The 23,971-nt window shown below is 51.2% G+C and overlaps 1 protein-coding gene across 3 annotated transcripts in view; it reads right to left on the bottom strand.

Annotated features, from left to right (window-relative positions):
• The window catches only part of CELF5 (CUGBP Elav-like family member 5), a 36,200-nt gene extending 13,672 nt beyond the window's left edge, over positions 1-22,528 (bottom strand). The window contains exons 1-3 of one of the 3 annotated variants that reach the window (XM_033520152.1): positions 22,300-22,528; positions 15,805-15,887; positions 5,076-5,127 (exon numbers count right to left, since the gene is read on the bottom strand). In XM_033520152.1, coding sequence (XP_033376043.1) covers positions 5,076-5,127; positions 15,805-15,887; positions 22,300-22,489 — 325 coding nt within the window. In that variant the 5' untranslated portion in view covers positions 22,490-22,528. The remainder of the gene's footprint in view (positions 1-5,075; positions 5,128-15,804; positions 15,888-22,299) is intronic. The other 2 variants (XM_015651856.3, XM_015651857.3) reach the window with 2 other exon arrangements.
• Positions 22,529-23,971: the final 1,443 nt, after the last annotated feature.

Below are 23,971 nucleotides of genomic sequence, written 5' to 3' on the forward strand. Positions count from 1 at the left end.
GAAGGGAAGGGAAGGGAAGGGAAGGGAAGGGAAGGGAAGGGAAGGGAAGGGAAGGGGACTTTCCCTGCTGCTCAGCTAGCTACAGATGCACTCAGCTGCACACACAGGCAGGACCTACTCGTGCCGTGGGTCCCTCACAGAAAAGCAGATGCACACACACAGCACTTATGGAGGCTCACACACACCCTGGAACACACTTGTACATCCCCAGCCCCAGGGGGTGCATTCCAGAATGAAATTCCTTAGTGAACAAGAGCAATGTGCAGGCAGGCACATCTCACCCAGCACACAGAGACACCACAGGGAGTCACCTCACCCTGCCCCAGAGCCCCAGCACAGGCTCAGCCAGGCACAGCTCTCCTGCAGCCCCCAGCAGACACGTGCCACTTGTGTTCACCACACATAAAGTCTTAGAAGTGCTACAGCCAAGGCTCTTAACCCACTCCCAAGCAGATACTCATGATTTATAGAACTAGAAGTGGCTGAAATAGATGGCTTTGTGTATTATTTTAAAGGCCAGATTTCCCAGCCTCCCCATTTTCATGAATCCCAGGGTAACTACACCCATGGGAATTTCATCCCCTTCTGTTTTCCTTGTGATTCTTTCTACATTTGTCCCTGCACCTGCATGGCAATGGCTGCCTTTGGAGACATCATTTCAGCTGATTGAGTGCATTCAAATTGGTGATGCCCAATAATCCCCAGCCAAGGCAGGGGAGTTCATAAAGCAGGTGCTGCTCAGCTGCCTTCTGAGCAGGGAGACAGCACCTGCCCCCACAAGGGCCAGCTCAGGAGTCCTGGTGCTCAAACCAACCAGAAAACAGCACAGAGAAAAGGTGAAAATCTGACTGGAAGAAGGGAGGTGAAAAAGAAAAGGGACTGGACAGGAACAGATTTACTGGGCAGTGAGGAGGAGCACGGAGACAAAGGAGCAGCAGCTCTGTGCTCTGACTGACACCACCTGGTGCCAGATGTGAGCCCAGTTTGGCCATGGCAGGAGAAGCTGGAGCTCTGTAGGGTTCCCCCTTCCTCTACCCTGAATCTCCACTGCAGCTGCAGCCAGGCCTTTATTCAGAGAGGTGCACCATGCTGCAGCCTTTGGGTGGCAAACACAGGGAGCTCCTTCAAAAAATCATCAACACGGGAGAAATACACTGGGAAACACTTGCAGTGACTTTAGGTGCTGTGAAATAATCCTCTGTCCTTTGAACTAGCAAGCAAATAAGTGTGGGCTAAGATTTGACAGCCAGAAATGCATCTGGTGGTCTTGCCTTTCTCTTCAGGGACCCCTGGCTGGCTGGGGCAGGGGGGCAGGGGGTGTTGAGACATCTGAGAAAGTCAGTTACCCTACAATTTGCAATCAAATCAGCATCAAATTATGAGTTACTCATTATTTTCTCCTTCAAAAAGCCCTCAAATTTCCTGGGTAATTCCTGTGGTTTCTTCATCACATCATTTCTGAATCAAAATCATTTTTCTTTACCCTTCCCTGTGGGAAAAGTCCCCAGAAACAATGAACACTCCATCCCTGTGCTTTACAGGTCTTCTGTTGTCTGACAGGGCTCACTAACAGAACCTTTTGGAAGTCCTGCCTTCATGTGGGATTTTCAGCTTTCCTTTTTGGAATTTGGAAGGGAAAAAAAAGCCAGTCTTCCTGGCTATGCAGCACAGGTTAAAACTGTGACACCATAGAGACTTAAGCTATAAAGGCAAATATAAATACACACACCTATGGGTTTGGAATCTTTTCTGAATGCCCAGAACGGCAATAGTAAAAGGGAGTGAAATCACTGATAACATTTTTTTTCACAGTGAATCTTGCTTTGTACAGCCTGGTTCTGAAGATCACACGTAGGAAAATGATCCAGCCTGTTCCCTTTGGATGCCTCTGCAGCAGCTGGGGACCTCTGAAAGGCTCTTGTGCTGCTGACCTCTCCCTGTCTGCATCCTGGAGCCCAACCCACGCTCCGGGATCCTCTCCATTCCGTCAGCTTCCAGAGATGTTCTCCCACAGAATCCAGGCTGACTCATGGCTCCCCAGCAGGGCTGGAATGCTGCAAACCCTTTCACCTGATCTGCTATCAAACCCTTTCACCTGAGCTGTGATCCTAAAGCCATCCATCCCAAACCCGTGGGCATCCTCGGGTCATTCAGCTCCTTCAGCTCCCCAGCAGGGATTCCTGCAGCCCTGGAAGCTCTCCCCTCCCCTCCTGCTGTTTTCCCCTTCACTTTCTCTACAGCTCCTGATTTTCACCCTCTGATTGGCAATTTCCCGTGCTGTCCAGCAAGCAGGAAAATTCACTGTGATCTCTGACTGTCGAGTTCCCATGGAAACGAGCTCCGAGCCCTGTCAGGCAGCAGGAGGGGCCAGCACAGAGCACGCTGCTGCTGAAGGGACCACGGGAACAAGGCTGTGGCCAAGAGACAGCACACAAACACTGGACACAGCTCCTACAAAGCCACAGAATTCAGGTCATCTGGCCAGCAGCAGGCAGCAGCAGGGAGAGAGGGAAGCGCGGTCCTGGCTGTGGATGGGATGCAGGAAATCTTGGGATGCAGAGAGAGATTCCTTGTCCATGCCCCATCACTGCAGCCCAGTGCTCCATCGAGCACACAAACTCCTCTGCCCCTCTGCTCCTCACACTCCAGGCTCCCAGCAGGGAAAAGCTGCCCATATCTGGCCCAGAGTCACAGGTCCCACTCTGAACTAATGCTGGAAGCAACTTCTTCAGAGTGAATTTCTTCTGAAGGGTGCAGGAACACTGAGCATCCAGATATCCCCACAAAGCCCCTGCAGGGCTTGGCCAAAACTGCCCCTTTGGCAGAAAAATGAGCATCTCTCAGACCAAGAGACAAATTCTGATGCTCTAACTTCATGTTCTTAATTCAGGGTGCTTCACTTGAGGAATGTCAGTCCCTGGTGAGTATAAAAGAGGTTCCCTTCAAGGATAATGCAGAGCAGTGATGTATGCAGCTATTTCCTTGATAAATTCCTAATCCATACACTTCTGCCCTGCCCCAAATCTTTCTTTCACCTTCTGCCAGTGTGGGGCTACTGCTATAGGGATATTGCTCTTCCCATATCTGCAAAGTTGTTCAGCCAGCTCTCTGACAAGTGGAGCATCACACCAGAAACATTTCAGAGGAGTAACCTGTCTCAGACAAACACAGGGTGCTGTCTTGATGCTGCTCCTGCCTCAGGAAAAAATCCAGTTTGTCATGGATCCTGTGGGAGCTGCTTGTTCTTGTGCTCTGCAAGGAGCCTGGAGGGAGATGCACAGGCTGCAGGAGACAGGTGTTCAGACTCCAGAGATTTCTGTTCTTGTCCATGGGAAGCAGAGTTGATGTTCTGACATTTGCAACCATTAGGGAATGTGGCACTTTTCATAAACTTAAGAGATTTCAGAGTCCAGTGCCTTGGCCAAAAGCTTGTTTCCAAATCAGCACCCTGGTTTTTAACCTGCTGACTGGTTCCAGCTCGATTTGACAGAGGCAACAAAGATGTCACATCCCAACATCTAATATCAGGTGGGTGTGTATAGAAGAGCCTCCAGTAGTGCCCCACCAGCAAAAGAGAGATGCAGAGATGGCCTCAGCCCTGATTAGACACCAGAGACTTGAGTTGCACTCACCAGACACACAAACTTTTTTATTTTTTAACTCAATGTGGTAGGATTGAGCACCTAATGGTTGAATCCAGAGGCAATGTGAGGTGTCAGTGAGAAACCAGCCCTCCCCACACCACCCACTGCAGGCATCCCTAAAGGATCTCTCATCCATTCATAACATCATTTTCAACAGTGAGAATGAAACACCCTGAAGATTCTGGTCTATTTTTATTGTCCATAGCACAGGTAAGGACCTTAAATTCAACCCTAAACCAAGGGGCTGAAGTAAAATGCCCAGACTTCAGTAAAAATTAGGTGTACTACCCCTCAAGTAAATAACCAAAAGTCACCTATCTCATTTTTTTTAAAAAAAGGAGTATCACACAACCATAAATACATATAAAATATTATAAAATATATCTCATGTTCTTGACAGTGCAATAACTGACAGTCACTACAAACTGTTTGGAAATGTAAAACAAAAGCCTTCCAAATCTAAATAAAGCATGCAGGACATGCTTTCCCACAGCAGATGTGGTTGTCCCACAGCACAAACAGCAGCACACAAACCCTCCCCTGGCCTCTACTAAACTGTTTTCAGGGGCAGCACCAACAGCACAGGGCATGGAGAGGCAGATGTAGGAATGGAGAGAAAGGAAAAGAAACGGATCAGTAAGGCAAGAAAAAGAAGTAAAATGAGTTAATGGATTTGGAAAGGGCTGAAGTTGCAAACCTTCTCCACCTGGAGGAGGCATTTGAGCTGCTGAGAACTCCCCATTAAATTAGCAGATTCTCTTGTTCCCAACCTTCCAGCTCTGAACTTCTCAGTATATGCTGCTCTGGCCAAGCTGGTCCCCTGCAGGCTGACAGCACCTTCATCTCAGGATCCTTTCCCTTCAGACATTATTTCCCCATCATGTGATCTTTTCTGCAACAGCATTTTGGCTTTGACAGCATGCTGGGGGCTGCTGCAGGACTGAGAGTGGCAGGGCTGACACAGCTCAGCAGTGATGGGGAGACAGTGGAGGGAGCTGCAGACAGGAGAATCAGCTGCAGACCAGTGAGCTGAACATGCTAAAAAGCCAATGCTGCTGCAGGGATCTGGCTCTTATTGGGCTGATCAGGTGTAGGAATGATGGAACCTCTTCCTAAAGGCTTCAGGAGCCCCAGTGCCACACAGGTCTGCTTCAGTAGTGTCCTGGGGCAGACACTGCCAGGCTGATGGGACCCTCAAATAGCTGGGAAAGAGAGTGGAGAGGGCAGGCACATCATCACCCTTAGGACCTGCTGTGCTGTCAGCTGCCTGCTGTGTCCTGCTGTGTCCCTACACTGCCCTCCTGCCCCCACATCTCTGCCACACACAGACTCCTCATGCAGAGGAAGGCAGAGTCAGGACCCTGTGTCTCATTTCCTGGCTCCCCTCACAAGCACAGGGCCACCAAAGGAGGAACAAGGAGAGATGACAACTACCTCCACGGCTCTCGCTGTCCGCAGGTTTCACCTGGATCGGGCGCGCCATCTGTAAGGGAAGAGAAATGCAGAGGTTATTGCTTGGCCCTCTGCCCAGCACACACTGCTAAAGCACTGTCAACAGGGCAGAAGGGAAACCAAGACATTGTGATGGCAAACAGTACCCTTGAAGAAGGCATCGTTTTTTTCCAAAAGGAGCCTGGCGCTTTTCCCTGCTCAGCTCTCCTGGAAATGCCCACCATGCATAAACCTCTGTCTCCTCAGCTGCTGCAAGTGGCACAGAAAGGACTCTGAGGAAGCAGCTCATCACCATGTGACTGGAGCCTGAACATTGGTCAGGGTGGCCTGAGGTGAGACCGTGCCTGGAAGCTCTTCCTGTGTCTGCCCTGACTCAGTGCAGGCATGGCCACGTCACCTAATTGAGCCACTAACTGTCCTTGCAGCAGGGAAGAGACACTGCTCTGAACTTGGCTAGAAGCAGCACAGCAAGCAGGCCTGTCGTGTTTCCCCTTCCCCAGCCCTCATGCAGACAGCTCTGTGCACAAGAGCAGCTCTTGAGAAGGGCAGTGCTGTTCTCCAGCAACATCTCTCATCTCTGCCCCTCAAGGGCAATGCTCAGGTTGAAAGTGGCAAAATTCCTCTTGCTTGGGTGTGGAGAAGAGGGTTTTCCTTCTCTTGCCACTATTGTCATCAGCAATAATCAAACCACAATCAAACCTGAAGGGTGGCCTAGTTCACATGGTACAGGGACTCTCCAGGTAAGGCAGAAGTAGTAATTCCTGCATTAAGGAACCCACAGTTTTAACTGCCTGGTTTGCAAAGTGGGGCAAAACTCATGTGCTGGCAGGTCTGTGTGTCCTGTGCTGCCCAGAGAGGCAGCTGACAAGCTGTAGCCTCCTTTCCCAGCTAGCAGGATCCAACTGCACCAGAATATCCTCCAAGGAATGGTGCACAGGGCAGATTTCCACATTCACAACACATCTCACTCCATGTCTCTCAGCATCGTTCACAGAGGCTGACAGTGACCTGAATCAGTGACATTCATAATAAAAAACCATCAGAATATTGCAGTGAAGGCCTGCACATGAGCTGCAGATCCAGGCACAGTTTGCCCCCTCTCTTAGGAAACCCCTGAGGAAAAACAACAACAAAACAGAAAATGAAATCAAGCCACAGAAGTCATCACCTGAAATGTGTTTAGAAGCCAGCATACAATATATGTGGAGGGCTGTCAGTCTCCAAGTGGTGGCTAAGCCAGACTGGCCAGAAACAGAGGCAGAGACCACATTCCCAACAGCTGGAGAAAATTCATGAGGTGGCTTTGCAGCTCACAGGACAGAGATGCCAAGCAGGAGGTGACAGGCTGGCATGGCATGGCACACAGCCTGGCAGCTGGGGGCTGTGAAGCTGGCTTCCCCTGACTGATGGCTCTCAGGCAGGATGAACAGAGGCTGGGAGCAGGCCCACGCAATTCCTGCCTCAAGGATTGATCATGGAGCTGCTGATAATGGCCCCAGGGATGGGCTGGCAGCTCCCCAAAGGAAGGCCAAGCTGCTGCCGTGCTGCACCTTGACAGACAACAACCCCAAGACCTGCTGAATCATTTAGGGAAGAGGGAGAGGCTGCAGGTCCTTTTCCCATTCTTGATCAGCTGCAGGGATTTGCAGAGCTCTCGATATCCTGCTGCTGCTGCCATATGGCCCCAGCACTTGCAGCACTGGAACTCGCCAGCCTCCAGGCTGCTGCTCCCCCCAGGAGCCACCAAGGGCCCAGCACCTCTTTCCTGAGCTGAGTGGGATGTGGGGCAGGGATTCAGGACTCTGAGGTCAGAAATTGTTCCACAAAGCCTCCAATTTCCTTGCTGAGAGGCTGCTGTCAGTGCTCACGGTCCCTGGCACCCTGCCTGTGTGAGCTGAGGCTGGCAGAGCTGTGGGAGCAGGCTGAGTGGGAGAGGGCAGGCAGCCCAGATGTGTGCTCAGAAGAGGGCTCCATGCAGAGCCAGGAGAGGCAGCTGGCCACGTCACATCCCACTGCTCCCCCAGCACCGAGGAATAGTTTTGTTTCTACCCAGGATGCAAAACCAGGGCTAAACTAATTGAACTGATGGGGAGGCAGGCAGAGGGACAGACTCGGATCTCAGCTTCTGTGAGGAAGCCAAAGCCCTAAAGCCATGTGGGGGTAGGAGGGGCAGCAGGGATGCTGTGGAAATGCAGCGCACACACATCCAGCACCACCCTCCCAGGGATGCAGGGGCTGAGGGAAGGATGGGGGAGACGAGGGGGAGGTTAAGTACCTGAGGCCATCTCCCTGTCCCCTCCCCCAACAGGGCTGTCACTCCAGCTCCCAGCACCTAGGATAAAGGAGGTGTTGTCATGGAAACGGTTATTCACCACATGGAACCTGACATTTGCAGTTGCCATGGAAACCAGCTCTTGGGGGCATTCCCTCTGCTTTGCACAAAAGAGACATTTTGATATGATCTCTGGGGAAGGGGCCCCCTCTACCCATCTGTCCATCCCTATCCTTTCCCCCATCCCAGGGACGTGACCCCAAGGGTGGTGACCCCACCGAAGCTGCCCTGGGCAAGCGCATCCCAAGGGCCACTGACCCAGTGAGGTGAGGTGGCCACAGCACTCTGTCCTGGCAGGAGAGGCGGCACTGCCGGTGCAGCAATGTGGGTCAGCACCGGTGCAAACACAGAGGCAGCTCCTGGCTGGGGCTACAAGAAGAAGCAGGGCTGCCCTGCACCCCCCAGCTACAGCCACAGCTCCTCTCTTGCCCACCTGAAACAGCAGCTGGGGTGGGCACAGGAAGACTTTCCCTCTGCCCATGTCAGACCAAGCCCTGGGTCAAGGGCTGGCAATTCCAGAGGCTTTGCCAGCTCCAGTGACTTTGAGAGACACCCACCAACCTGAGGTCGGGTCTCTGGGCTGGTCTTCGTCTGTTCTGGAAGATGGGTAAAGAGAAGAAAACAAGATACAAGAAATTTGTCCAGATGCTGAAGCTTGGAGAAGAGCAGCAGGATTGTCTGCCAGCTTCTTCTTGAAACAGGAGATCTCCCAGCTGAGGCAGCCATGGTTTTCCTTGCACTGAGGTGGACACCCAGAGGCTTCCATGAAGTAGGACACCACCACCACTTTAGTCCTAATGTTGCCACCACAATTAACAAATTATCAAAGGCCTATCAAGCAGAGGGAGCCCATAGCAGCTTTAATTCAATCACGGTCTTGAGAACTGTCCCTGGGAGATCCTAAACTTTGTTCACAGGTCTCAAAGAGCTCTGTCCCCTACAGGAACACACAGTAGAGGGAGGTCAAGTTTTACCTCGGCCATTTGAGGGAGAAAGAGAGGAACAGGGCAGCAGAGAGGATGCACTTCTGGCTTACATAGTAAACTCTGGAAGTACAAATTCTCCTGGCCTCCAGTCATCACCTGAGGCTGCACACCTGAATAAGAAAACCGTATTTATATATGTATATATACCCAGCTGGGCCCAGAATCCCAGAATACAGGGCAGGCAGATGGGGCTGAGGCTATCCTGACCTCAGGAGCATTGCACAGCAGCCACATCCTGTGCAGCCTTCTGAGAACAGCGAGGAGACACCCACAGGGAGGGTCACTGCAGCCCCGAGGAGCCCAGGGACTTCCAGGGAACAGGCAAAGCTGAGAGGAATTGCTGAAAGTGTCTGGATTACATCCCACCCCAATCCCAGGATCTGGGCAGCACAGAGAAGCAGGGAACCCTGCTCTGCTTGGGCTTCCCCGCTGCTTTGAGGAAATGTTCCCCACCTTTGTAGCACTCTTGAGGTCAAGGCTCTTAGGAAACATCCTGGCACTCCTGAAGTCAGAGGAAGCTTCGCTATTGGTTTCACCAAGGCCAAAATGCACCACTTCTCTCAATAAACCCCAGATAAAGACTTCTGGAGGTGAACTGGCTCCCCGTGTTTAATCAGTGCCCAGCATGAGCTGTCAGTCAGCTCAGCAATCTGGGAACCCTGTTCTTCAAGGAGAAGACTCCCAGATCCCCCTTCTTCAGCTTTCAAACTGCAAGAGCTGGATAGAGGGAAAAAGCCCCCTGGGAAAGCAGGGCAAGCCTCTCTATTAATTACAAGTAAGTGATGTAAAATAGCCCCTTAGGTGCAATGCAGGGGAACCTCACAGTGTTAAGAAGGTCAGAAGCACAGTGTATGAAACACACAATGCAGGCTGGCTCCTCTGGGATGTCAGGAACCAAAAGGCATCCAAGGCCATTGGCAGAATTAGGTCCTGGGCTCTTCACTTTACAAATTGTGGGCTTGTCCTCCTCTGGCCAGTTAAAAATGCCCTGCCTGAATGATCATAATCACTTCTAACTGGGCAGAGCACATAAATCTAAATACTAATTTGTTCATTTGGATTCCATTTCTGATTGGGAATCCAAGCAGGGCTGGATTGGTGCCAGTCTCAGTGCTCAAGTATCCTACTTGCATCTTCCCTCTGACATCTCAGTGTGCCTTAGCCCTGTCCAGGAGAACCATCCTTCCCTGAGAAAAGAGGGGTTGTCTCATACAGAAACACAAGCAACATTAGTACCAGGTTCTGGCACAGCCCTACAGGCTGCTTAGGAATTCACCTCATTCAATCCCACTATGGAGGAGACAAGGATAATTATGAGCAGTGTGTTCCAGGTGGAGGAATCGAGGCATGTGGTGATGAAAATCATGCAGAAAGTCTGTGGCAGAAGCAGGATGTGAATCCCAGAGTACAAACCACACAGCTTCTGCCTGTGGCTCAGCTACATCTTTTTGCATAAGCAAGGAAGATTGTTGGACAACTGATGGAAATGAAAACCCAAAAACTCATCTAGAAAGTTCATCAAGACCACAAGAGATCATTCTGGCCTCCAGACAGCCATGGGCCTGAGGACCCAGGCACAGCTGGGTGCTCAGACCCACAGTCCTGTGTTAGCTGCAGCATCTTTCTTCAGCATCTTGCTTCAGAGACTTGCCCAAGATTGTCACATCTGTCATTCCCACTGAAGTAGAAAGTGTTTAGCAGGCCTAAGGAATGCTTAGGGCTTAAGGCCTGCAAAAAGCTTTACAAGATGCTGTGAGATGGGTCACCAAGTTATCCTGAGCAAGTGTAAAAAAGCTGCACAGGAAAAAGCTGGGAGCACACACTCAGCTGGCTTTGATGTTCCCACTGGAAAGGACACCCAGCACCCTGTGCTTTTCCCTGTGCCCACTGGTGCACCACTGGTCCAGTGAGCACGTTCAGGTGCTTCTCTGTGCACAAGCTGCAGCCTCCCCAGGAAACCAGGGAAGGGCAGAGCCTGGGGCAGCACTGTCTGAGCTGATGACACAAAAGCTCTGCAGAGCCTGGCTGTGCTGGCAGGTTCACAGGCTGCCACTGGGCTGCTGCAGCCATGGCTGGGGAATGACAGTGGCCAGGAAAAGACATCTCTGCTGATGCAACAGAGGGGACCAGGCACAAGGACCCTCTGCCTGCACACAGAGAGGCTGTGCCAGTTCCCTTGGCAACCACCAACACTGACAATCTGAGCAGAGCAAAACCTCCAGCGGTACTGACGCACCCACGGGAAAATCCACCCAAAACGGGCCCAAGCCCCAGCACCATCAAATGAATCCCCTGAGCCAGTTCTGGGCCGATATGAAATAAGTTTTTTCCCTTTAGGGGTGCTGGCAGACTAGAAAAGAGGCCCCAGGTGACTGCAGGCTGCCCCTGGAGACAGTCAAATCTCCTTTGGAGAAGGCCCTCAGTGATCTGGGGTAGTCAGCACTGCTTTGAGTAGGGTTTGAGCAGAAGCCCCAGAGGTCTCTTCCACCATAAATTATCCTATGATCCCATCTATATCCATATTCACAAACACTTGTGTGCAGGCACACACCCCAGATGACCCCACGGAGGTGGGAATGAGGAGCCCCACTCAGGAGGATGGTGCCTTTGCAAAGACCAAGGTCTGTGTAGGCTGGTGTGCAGGTACAGGTGAGCCCACAAACACAGCTCAGTGAGATCACCAGGGAAGACCCAGCTCTGGGAGGCAAAAGTCAAAGGTTTGTCCTGCAAGGAGATGCCAGGGCCTGTCTGTTCAAAGGGCAGCAATTTCTCTGGAGAAAGGAAAACCCCTTGTGCACAAGACAGAGCCTGAATGTGTCCACCTGGTCAGCACATGGGAACGGGTGCTGATCTTTGACTTCACTGTTCTTCCAATTCCACAGGGAACAGGAGGCACTGTCTGCCTTGGCAGCTTGCTCTTCAATGTAGGCATTTCACTGGGCAGCTGCTTTGTCTCACTGAGACTTCTCAGCCCCTCAAGCCAAACCCTCAACAGCACAAGCATTTTCAATTCCCTCTGCACTGAACAGGCACTTCTGCTGCTTCTTGCCCAGGGGCTGCTTTAGCCCAGCACCTTCATGGCCTGGTGCTGCCATTTCCACGAGATAGCCTTGGCATGCTCTCTGTATTTCTAACTGATAATGCTGCGTGGCTCTCAGGAACTTGCTGGTATTGTCTATCAAACCTGCAGGATGGACATGGGAAAAACTTCACCCTGCCCTAATCAAGGGCTCAAGCTGCAAACATTAACAAGTGAGGCCCAGCTTCAAAACTCAGCCAAACATTTAGACCACTTGAAACTTTCAGAAATACTGGTCCAAGCTGCCTTTACATCAGCATTGCACAAATGAGAGGGGAGGGAAGAATGAGATGCCCTCTCCACCAAAGTCCCTTCAGTCACCTGTGCTCCCTCCTACCTCTTCAGGCTGTGGATCCTGGCAGATGGCCCAGGTGAGCCCTTGCTCCTGGCAGCACAGACACACAGCAGAGGACATCCCTACCCACAGGGATGTCCTCTGCTCGAGCTGTGCTGGGTCTCTGCACTAATGCTGGTGCCCAACCACCTGAATTAGTGCTGCAGCTTCTCAACCCCTGGTGCATTCCCAGAGCCTCTGTCTGCTCTCATGCTGCTGCTCTCTGTAATTTTCCATTCCTGTGTCCCTGCATCCATGAGTTCTCCCTATGATGTAGCCACATTTCAGTACCCTCATCACTGCTCCTAAACTGCCCGTATTCCCAGCTTGGATCAATACCAATTTCTGCCACTTACTTGCCTACCTTTCAGCAGGCCTTTCTTTGTTCTGCATAGAAATAAAACTGTAACTGTACCTTGCCAAAAGAATTACTTTTTTAAACCTCCCCCCCTCCACTTCCTCCCTCTATTCTTCTTCCTCTTCTTCTTCAGGAGCAATTTTATGTAATTTGCAACTGTCTGGCTGCAAATGAAAAGAGACATAAAGCGTTTCTGCGAAATATTGAAAAGCTGGATGCTTTTCCCTCAAATTTCACTTAGCAAGAGGCTTTAACTTGCTGTGTGATCACTGTGTGTCATTAATAACCTCTCCAATTCCTTTCAGAACTCAGCAAAGTGAAGGCACAATCACGAATCAAAGGCATGGGTTATTGAGATATAATATCATTTCACTGAGGCAGGGAGGAGTGGGGAGAAGGTGAAACACAGCACTGCTGGGCTGGCTGGCACCTGAAAAGGACACTGGATTTAGGAAAAAAGCCTTCAAGGCCTGATTTGAACAATTCACCAGCTCAGGGGGCAGCACAGGTGTGTTAGATAATACAATATGCAGGTGTACAGGTGAGACTGGTTGAGTCACCATCAGATGTATGGATGTGGCACTTAAGGACATGGTTTAGTGCACTTGGCAGTGCTGGGTTAATAGTTGGATTCAGTGATCTCAGAGGTCTTTCCCAAGCTGATGATTCTATGACAGTCTTGTTGCTTTACAGCCTGAGCACACTGGCCCATATAAAATAATGTAAAAGCCAAAATTCTGTCTACCTCAGAAAAAGATACTGAGCCTTACTGTCAAAAAATAAATTTTTTAGAGTTTAAATTCCATTTAGTTACCATACATCCAACAGCACCCAATCCAGAAACAAAAGAGAATTTTCACCTCACACAAGAACTTGCCCCAAATGCCACAAGAATAAATACACACCACAGTGATTCCTACTGACTTATGTAGAAAACCTAAAATATAACTATATATAAAAGCTTAGGTAAGATACACTACACTCATGGCCCTGCAGGTGGGCTGACATTGCTGACATCAGACCTGGAGGACCTCAGCAACACCTCTGTGGGCCCAGACTGACCCAGTGACAGCCTGGAAGAGAGCCCAGTCACAGCCTAAGAGTATCTCAGAAACCATAGCAAATCCAGAGTTTCAAACTCTGTCCTTACCAAATCCTCAGTCTAGACCAAGAAAGTCATTTGTCTCTATTGAGGTTCATGAACTGTTGAGTTCAACCACAGCTCTCTGCATTGAGACCAACAAAGGAAGGTACTTTGGTTCTTGTGGCATCTGCAATTGCTTGGTGGTGCAACAGCAAGTGTAGGATCAGCACAAGATCCTTCCTCTGCCAGTTTGATCCCTTGCTGTCTCTAAACCTGCTGAGGTTTGGCCTTGCCTTCAGGTGACAGTTTGTGTCACTCCACACTTCATCAGCCTTCAGCTTTCTTTCTTCTCCTGCTATGTGCAATACAGAGAAAGGATATGGGTAAAATGCACAAGAAATCAGTTGTTTACCAGCCCATTGACTGAAATTTCAGTGGTGTGATGAGTACATTCTGTGCTCTGCCCTGTGCTGGGGCCCTGGCTAAACTCCTGGGGATAGGCTTTGCCCCAGAGATCACCAGAAGATGACCCAGATGTGAAATGACCCAGAGATTAAATTTTATGTCCTTGTTCTGAGAACAGGGAAGCGATTGCCTGGCCCTCCTGTCTGTGATTCATTTCCAAAGCCTTGCCTGTGATCAGCTGGGCCACAAGGACAGGTGATGCTACACAGACACCAGCAAACCATGGCTGAAAGCTCCCTCAGCTCACCCAGCCCATGTCCATGCCAAGTAACCATCTCTAAATGACCAAAGAGAGAGAGAATTCTGCCTTCTCGGTCACCGAGGGACTGAACAAAAGAGAAACTAAATGTGATGAAGTGGTATATTGGCAGCCTGAAAATAGACAGCTCCAAATGCAGCACAGCTCATCTTCATCCTAATCCTGAAACATAATTACACCACACTGCTCATTAACTGTCTCCAGACAAGTATGTTCAAAAGTACTCACCTACCACAGACTTCTTACTGTTCCCAGGCAGTGTCTTACACCTCCCTTAACATAAAAAGCCTTTAGATCACCACATCATAGATAAATTGCTGCTTTAAACATTGCTCCATGCAGCTCTCTACAACCCCTGAGAGCACAGACAGCAGAGAACATTGTGAAACATGCAACAAATCCCCGATGTAGAACTGTAGCAAAACTGAGATTGCCTTGAATTCACCAAGCCTCACATGAATAATTTTTTACAGACACGTCTGACTTCCCCCCTGCATTAACAGCACTGTACCATGACTCCTTTCAACTGCTCCTCCATCCTTTGACTTGTTCTTATAAACATTGTCAGCTCTGCCCTGGACCAACACACGAGGTTACAGTGCTTCAGTTCAAAAATCCAACCATTTCCCATCACACAAAAATAACTCAGGCAGATTTGTGCTGGTTATCTGTACTCTTCCCCCTGGCTGTTCTGAGTTAAGGATCCTGTTAAGTGGTAATTAAGTCACATGCATTTTTCAGCACTCAGATACCAGCACAGGCCCATGCAAAAAAAGCACAGGTAAACAAACACAGAAAATGATGTGTGTGTGTGTGTGGAGGTCTTGAGGGCAGCTGGGAGAGTTGAGGGAAGCTCATTGGACCTGTATGGGTTAAAGAGGAAATGTTATGGTTAAGAATTCCTAACCACCCTCCAGAGACCCCTGGTTTACATTAATTATTCTGTTGCCTTGAGCACTCAGGGCCTCCTGTGAGCTTCTATCTATAAGTACCCAACTCCTCCTCCTACTCACCTCCAAATGAATCCTTTCAATGTGCTTGATCAACCCCCTCAGTACAGCAAGGGAACTGCCCAGTCAAAGCTCTTAAATCATACCAAAATGGGAAGGGCAACAATCCAGAACTTCTTTCAGCTCTCCAGCAGGTCCCAGGGAGGCAGAGGACTGCCAGGCAAGGAGGGACCTGTTCCACAATGCCCAGCCTCCCTCAAATTCCACTGAACTCTGCTCCCAAGACCAGCTATGGAGTGAGCAAGACCCAGGAATAGACCAGCAATCCTCCTCTCACCTAAATAACCCATTTATCCTCTAAACAATAGCATGTGGCAAGTGTATTTTTTTATTTTTGAGAGGCTGATCCAATTCAGCCACTGCATCAGAGCTCTGTCCAGGCACCCTGCAGGGCAATGACAGAGTAGAGTTGGATGCACCAGGAGGTTCTACACACCTGGAAAAAGGCTCTGGTATCTTATCTTGTGTGAGTTTTTCAGCAATACCCACTGTGCACCCACACACTTCACCCCAAAGCCCACAGCTCCCTAGTGACAAGGACAGAAAGCTGAAGGTGTCCTGTCACACCACAGAGAGCAAAGAGCAGCACAGAAACAGACTTGGCCAGAGAAAAAAACCAGCAGCTCTGAAGAACAGTGCTGTGCTCCCACTCCCATATCCCTGCTCTAACCCCCTGAAACACCCTCCTCTTCCACAAGCAGGAAAATTGATCTGAGCCACCTCTCGCCCTCGCTCCCTCCCCTGAAAATTCCCCATCATCCTGCCCACGGCATCAACTCCAGACAATTCACTGGGACTTACCCCTGGCAAAGTCTTCTGTTCATGCAGTGCTGTCTGGGCTTTGATGGCAGAGTCTCTGGCACAGTATGTGAGGAATGCACAACCTGCAGCAGATACAGCGAGTGTCAAGTTAGACAGGCAATTGCAGATGAACATCAACACAAATGTTACATAATTTGGATGTGTCTAAAGCTCCGTGGAAAAAATAAAAAGACAAAGAAACAACGTTAAAGGACTTGCAGGCCACATCTAAAATCTATTAAGAGCTGAAAAAGGGTCCCAGTGAATCAACAGGGCTTGACACAGGTGTTGAACAAGGTGAAACACAATGGGAGAGCAAAAGGAAAGCTGATCTTGTTTGTGGCAGAAACAGTCCCAAATAGAAGGATCAGGAGAGAGGCAAGGAGCAGCATGATTACCGACTAAAGAAAGAAAAGAAGCAAGGAAAGGAGAAAAGTATCTGTAATTTTAGGCTTATAGAAAAGCTCTGTGATCCAGATACACAAATCAGGGAAAGCTCTAGCAGGAGAGGCCTGGCCTTGTGTGCTGTATGATGCACACAAACACACACCAACGTACATACACACAGCAAGGGCAGCACAGAGCCCAGCAGAGCAGCGTGCATTCTGCAAGGGCCAATTTAAGAAGCCAGCTAAAAAGCATAGAGAAAAGGCCAGATCCTGACATTCTTCGTCAAGATATGACTCAACATCTCAGACGAGTGCTGGAGCCAAGGGAGGAGGGGAGGAGTTGTAGCCCCTCCAGGAAGAAGAGGGATCATCTTTGGGTGCTCTGATGCTAAGAATAAGCAAAGGCAAAATCTGGCTGGTTATCAAGAAACATTTCCTAGCAGAATGAGATTTAGACTGTGGAATGATCTCCCCAGGGAAGTGCCTGGAGCTCCATCACTTGAGTTGTTTCAGATGAGGGTAGGCAAAGCACTGGAGAATAGACTCAGAATGCATCTGACCCCCTCACTCATCCTCCTCCTATCCACAGAAGCATTTCACATCCCAAGCAAAGGCAGGACCAGTCCCTCTGGTTTGCTGATGAATATCCCTGTCTACACTGCTGTGCTGGGGCTGCAGATGTATTTTTATGGCCAGAGAGGCCCATTTTTCTGCCTCCACACTCTTGTGCCTGGCTTGGGGTATTCCAAAGCTGCTCTCAATGGATCCAAAGGTGGGTGCAGGAGCTGTATGGATGTCTCCCCTCTACCCCAGTGTGACTCCATGGCTCACAACACCCTTAGGCCAGGCAGAAGCCAGCTCCTCAGACAATCCCAACCACAGCAACGTAATTATCCTGTTCTTCCATCCCATCTCCATGAAGCTGCTGCAGGTAACATCATCTGTCCTCACACCTCTTGCTAGTGGAAAAAACCTCCCACAAACAGCACACAAGCACTAGATATCTCTAAGAGGTCATTAAATCTTATTGCCCAGGTTTTGAGCCAAGAATGCTGCACCAAAGTCAGACATGGGACCAACAGGTAATTTAACAAATGCAGTGAGGCCAGGAAGAATGCAGGTAAACTTCAGTGCTCCTGGCAAAGGCAGCTGGCTCTGCTGTGGTGGGGGAGCTCCCCTTGGCTTTCATTCTTCCCATGGACTGCTCTGACATCAAGCCTCAAAAGCAGCTCTGTAACCAGAGAGATCAGACTCTGAAACCTCTATAATCTATTTCTAATGAATCTGAAGGCCTGGTCACCAAAGCCTCAAACACAGATACCAAATTCCACCTGCTGCTCCAGTCTGCTACTATGCAAGTCATACAAGACTCATTCTAAGATAATTTGGGCCAGGTTTAGCTCACAAAACTCTGAAGTCAGCAGTTGGGAATAAGCAATTTATTCCACTAAAAGCTTCAATGCATTGGTACAATGCCCACGTGCAGTGAAGGCATCATCCTTGTCTCAGGAGCATCAGCCACCAACCTAAGAAAACTCCAATAGGAGCAGAGTTATGTCTACATAAATAAAACCATGCAAACCCCATCCTCGAGTCCCATATTCCAGTGCTCAGGAATGTCAAAACTGAGGCAAAGCACACTGTCAGACTCAAAAACCCCAGTCCATGAGAGGACAAGCTAAAAATGGGAACTGGACAAAGACTCATCACTTACTGAGGATAAAGAGAGACACTCCTCACACAAGGAGGTACTGTTACCATGATCAGTGATTTGTAAAGGCCAGCAACACCTATGTCCATCAGCACAAATGTGAAAAAGTGCCACAAATCCCCTCCCTAGAGCCCTCTGATCCTTCTCTTCCCTACAGCAAAGGCAGTAACATTGTTCATCTTTTAGCAGCTCAGGTACCAAGAGACAGCAGCTTCCAGAGACAGAAGCATCCTGTAACTGTGGAGCCTGAAGATGCCTCACTCCAACTCCAACCCAAGGGCAACCCCCTCTGCTGCTCTGCTTTACAAGGATATGGGTATTTGCTCAGCAGAAGCCACTTGTGCTCCTTATCTTCACCCAAGCATGAAGCAGCACTCAGGCAGCCTCTAACGTCCTGTCTGGACTGGGGCTACAGGTACAGGACAGCCTGGTCCACTGCTCTGTCCCCAAACTCTTCATGCCTCTGATTGTTGAGGACATTCCTCTCAGTCTTACTGCCCCAGTAGCAGGAAGCTGGGAAGCTGTACTGGCTCTGGAAAGGAGGGAGCTAAAGATGTCAGCCACGTCTTTTGGAAAAATGATTACTGCCTTTCACAACCAGGTGTTTTGGAGGTAGAGTGCAGCTGTCAATTCCATTCTCTTTGCAAAGTCCTGGTCAGAAATACATTAAAAGGTTTGGAAGAAACACTATGCTCTAAGCCTGTGTAAACAAATATTTGGGGAAAATAAACTTCCTTCCTGAAGAGCTGTTATCTCTCACACACTAACTCTGCAGCTACTCCTGGGATGCTGTGACAGGATTCTGCTCACCAATGTCTTTCATGGGTTCTGTGGGCTTACTTTGAGCTTGACAGAGCCACCCAAGGATCTGCTCAAGAGTGAAGAGATGTCCACAGGGATACAGAAGGGCTTGTCACTCTCACTTGGTTTTCTCACTTCCACATTTCCTGCTTTAGTTAACAGCAAGCTCAGACAGACAGGCTCAGGCCCCTTTGGGCACTTCTCACACCAAGTCAGCAGTGCCTGCTGAGACACAGGACATGGTGCTAGAAAGTGCTCAGGGTGTTAAGAAGTGTCAGCCTGGAAGGCCCCAGGCCCTGGGCAGCCAATGACCCATTCCCAGCACAGGGACACAGGACAGCACCCAGAACACTGTCTGCAAAGCCAGGCCACCATCATTCTGCCAAAGATCCCTCTATGTCCCATCAGCATCTGTGGTACCACCCCACTTCCACAGGCTCCAGCTCCCTGAAAGCAGAACCCAGCCTAGTTCCACTTGCAAGAGACTACATAAAAAATTATATATATTCTGTGCCTGATCCTCCCTACAAACTACACATTGACTCTGAAATTTACAGTCCCTTCAGATCCTAAATATTACTCCACACATCAGCAGTCTAAAGCCTTGAGCAAGAAAAGGCTGCTGGTTCGCAGGAGGGAGTGATCTCTAGATTCTGCTTAGCATCAGAAATCACATTAAATACTTCAGCAGGGGAAGCATGGAGTCAGTGGGGAGCTAATCTACAAGCCTGCAGAAGCTGAGTCAAAACTGGGCTGCCAGGGAGGCAAGTTGGGCTGGAGGTGTTGTTGTATGCTTGCCCTCTGGAAAAGCCACCTCTCTGTCCACAGGCCTGTGACAGGGCTGCTCCTGCCCCTGCTGAATATTCCCCTGCAGCTCAGTTTGGTATCTCACACTCCTTAATCGCTCCACTTTCCCTACCATGAGCACTCCTAGGAAACCCATCCAGCTGACACTTATGACGGAACTGCCTTCTGCCTAATCCTGGAACACAAGGCCAAAAATTTCCACTTGATTCTTCCCACTCAGCCTCCCCTGACCCATTCCAAAAGCCTGTTCAAACACCTCCCCGCTCTTCCCATGAAAATATTAGCTTTGAGACAAACACTGCCATTAACATGCAAATGTATCTGTGATTAACATAAATAGAAAAACTGCCTCATGAATAATATTAGGCTGGAACAGTATCAGCTACCAGTAGCCAGGTTGCTGAGACATGACTAGTCAGGTACTAACAAAACCATTTCATAGCAGAGTTCACATTTCTAGATCTCCAAGGTTCTCCTCTGCCTCCACTGAATTCATCCATTCTCAGCACCCATACAGGACCAGCTCTTGGACACTGCTCCACTCACATCCTGCAGCCCCTGGTAGGCCTTTTCCACCCTTTCTTCCTCCCTGGAGGCAGAGGTGGCTGCTCAGCTCCATGTCAAGCTGCAAGGGAACACAAGAGGACACACTGGGCTTCACCAGCAGTGCTGGCTTCTCACACAACCGCTTCCTCCCCTTTGGGGAGAGAAAGGGAAAAAAGCAGATGGAAGCTGCATGTGAGCTGTCAATTGGATCTCACTGCAGATCAGGAACATGGGGAGAGAAAACTGAGTCTGCTGTTAGAACTGCCCCAGAAAGGTGGCTCCTGCACAGTGCAGGAACAAGCTTGCAGCCAAAGTGTCCCCTGCTCAGGGGCTGTGACAGTGCTCCAGGCCACTGCAGCTCCTGGGTCAGCCTGGCACCTTCCAGGCCTGCTGATGCCAGCAGCAGCTCCTCACCACCACGGCCTTCCTGCATGGAGCACAAGCCACTGCAGCCAAAACTGGTACATGGGAGTGATCAGGCATCACGGTGGGCTGGATTGTGGAGCTCATTGCCTCACTGCACGCTAAACCCCCACACACTTCCTTGTGAAGGGATGACTTCTTTTGGAGAGGCTGTTCCCAAAACAGGCTGAGGATCTACATGCAAACTCATGCCACCAGGGAAGGAATCCCAGCCTCTCACTTTGTACAAAACAGGACAGGGAGGGGCAGAGGGAACTGAAGGGGTGTGGAAACAACCCCACAACAACCACCAGAGAACCTCACATCTCAACAGCCTCTTCTGGACAGAACAACCTCTGACCAACAACACCCACATTCACTAAAAAACAACAAAAAATTAGAACCAAAAGGATGTATTTATTTCACTGCAGAAATCCTGCTTCTAACAGCAAGTTAGTATCACACACATCTGGTTAGTACCACTGCTGTCCCCTCTAATTTCCATATCTAAGCAGATCCCTAGAATTTGTCTCCTGCCTGGAAGCTGACCTCAGACCACACAGTCTATATTTAAGATGTCAGCTGGAATGAAATGTGCAATTGTCTCTTGCCTTGGCCCATTCTCCTCCTTGCTGGGTTTGAAACCTTGCAACTCACCATCCCCTGGCAGCAGGTTTGGATGCAGCTCCTTGCACACAGAGACACACAGGCACATGGCATCCTCGTTTTTCACTCACAACCAGACACACTTCTTCAGCTAAATTCATTCTAGCCCAGCCCTCACAGGCTTCAATGAAAAAGTGTTTTCCTTTTGTGATGGAGTTAATTTGGCCTTTTGTTTGGAAATACACTTGTTTTTATCTTGTCCTCTTCCCTCTCTGCTCAGTCTAGAATGGTTCACGTTGCCAAGGCACTCGATTTTTGCTACCTTTCCTCCAAAATGTGAGGCATCAGGACTGAGCGTGGCACACTCCCTCCAGCATGCACCAACACATGGCCCCATCACAGATCATTTCAGAGCACAGCAGCCCAGGCTGAGCACCGACAGCTTTCAGGGTATTCACTGTCAGTTCCCTGCAGATTGTTCTACCTGTGCCAGGGAGCGAGATTGCCATCACCCCCTGAGATCTTACAGCAAACAACTCTGTGAGTTCCCTTCTGGCTGGAGCCGTGCTGGTCACAAGATCCCAAACACCTGCTGGGGTGGGGTAGAGCCGCTCCACTGAACGGAGCTGCCACGCCGAACGCGACAGCTCTTCAGTATAAAAACACAACAATAAGCGAGGCTAAAGGAGCCTCCTCAAACTTTTCAGCACCCACTAAAGGTCCTTCAGCGAAGGAAGACCCCTCATCTCCCCGTGCGCCATCACGAAGGCCCCTCACCTACCCCAAATGCCACTGACAGCAGCACATTGGCGGCCAATATTCTTTGTTGCACGGATTTTAAAACCGCAGCGCCGAACCTTTGCCCGGGGTCGCTGTGAGCCCCCTTAGGGCATGGCCAGCAGCCCGGCCAGGGTCCCGCTGCGGCCCCCGCGCTCCGCAGCAGCCTCGGCCCGGCCCACGCTGCCACCGCCGCCTTTGTCACCGCACCCCACGCGGGGCGACAGGCCCCGGGCTGCCGGCGGGGCGCGGGCCGCGGCCGGGGGCTCCACCGGGGGGATGCCGGACCCCGCCCGTGGCCGCTGGGGATGCGGACGCGTTCCCGGGCAGCGGATCGGGGACCGCCAGCCCCCGCTGAGGGATGCGGGGCGTGTGGGAGAGCAGCACACCGCGGTGGGTCACGCGTGGAGCGAGCCCGGGCCCGCCGCCCCTTTGTGCGCGCCGCGCCGGGCTCACCCTTGTGCATGCCGGTGTAGCGGTCCTTGAGCACGGTGAGCTCGTAGATCTTGCCGAACTGCTCGAAAAGCGGCTTGAGGTCCTTCTCCTCCAGGTTGCGCGGGATCTGCCCCACGAAGAGCTTGATGGCATCCAGGTCCTTCATGCTGTCGGGCTGCGCCGGGGGCTCCGCGCCGCCGCTGCTGCTCATGGGGGAGGCTCGGCGCGGCGGCGGCGGGGGCGGCTGCGGCGCTGGCGGGAGCGGCGGCGGCTGCCTCCTCGCCTCGCCCTCGGTGAGTCTGGCCCCTCAGGAGCGGGGGGCACCGGGGAAGGCACCGGAACGGCCCGGGAAGGGCTCGGGAGCGGCCCGGGAGCGGCCCTGGAGCGTCACTCGGGAGCGAGCCGGGAATGGCCCTGGAGCGTCACTCGGGAGCGGCCGGCTGTGAAGGCTGTGAAGGCGGCAGTGACCGCCGCGATGCCCATGGCCGCGGGCGAGGGAAGAGCTGTGTTTTGAGGGCCCAGGGAGCAGGGGAGAGCTGTGAGCACCCACGAAGGCAGAGCCGCTCCACATCCGTGTCAGAAATTAGCATTCGCCCCATTTTCTCGGTGCCTCAGCACCAGGGTTTGGAGGAGAAGAGATTATTTAAGGCAGAAAATTTTGCAACGCGGCCGTGACCCAGCGGCGAGCACCAGGGCCGGAGGGGGTTTGGCTGGAAGGGGAAGTCATAGACGGGCCCAGATCTACAACCCCGGACTCATCTCTGTCCCTGCCCTTCGAGGGAAAATCCCCTTTCTTCCGAGCAGCTCAGCTCCCTCCTCACTGGGGCTTGGTGGAGGCATCCCCAGCCCGGTTCTGTGTCAGACCGTGCCAGATGGTCAGGAGCTGGTTGTGTATCCATGTCGAAGCAGCCATTATTGCTACCGGGATCAGCTCTCCCTCCCCGTGTCAGGCTCTGGATTGCTCTCCCACTGTTTTCTCCAGGGAGGGGATGTCAGCGCGGCCCGGGTGGCCGCGGGCTGTGTCACCTCTGTCACACCAGGGTGACGCTGAGGCTCGGCACAGCCCGAGCTCCATCCTGTGCTGCAGGGATGCCGCCCAGCCCTGCTCCGCCGCCCACAGCCACGCTCTGCATCTCCTACAGAGCGTTCCCTCTGCAGCGTGCACGGCTTTTGTCGTCACAGCACACATTTCAGCCTGTCACGCTGCCCCAGTGTCCCTGAAGATGAATACACTCCTGCGCCCTCGTGCTGGGAGGAGGGAGGGGGTGCTGGCCGCGTTGTTTGCCGAGAGAGCAGAGTCAGGTGCTCAGCTCCACTGAGCATGCCAGCCTGTGCTTGTGAAAAGGACCGTGATGCAGGCACAGCCTGGCCTTGCTTCCCCTTGTGTAGTCTCTGCTGAGAGCTTTCTGCCATCCCCCTTTTCTCCTGCCCTGCATCCTGCGGAGGGAGGGCAGCAGTGAGTGGAGAGGTGACCCTACTACACAATACAGCCAGGGCAGCCACAGCTCTCTGCTCCCACTGCAGCCCAATCCAGCATCCTCTTACCTGGTCCCCAAGTCCCATCCTTCCTCCTACCCTCTCCCCACAGTGCCCCACATGCCAGAGCCTCAAACCCTACCCAGATCTCTCAGGTGTGATTTTACCTAGGCCCCTGCACCAGGAGATATGTGCAGCAGGTCTCAGGAAAAAGCAG

The sequence above is a fragment of the Parus major genome, chromosome 28 (genome assembly GCF_001522545.3).
Source record: "Parus major isolate Abel chromosome 28, Parus_major1.1, whole genome shotgun sequence".
In the NCBI taxonomy this organism is placed as follows: domain Eukaryota; kingdom Metazoa; phylum Chordata; class Aves; order Passeriformes; family Paridae; genus Parus; species Parus major.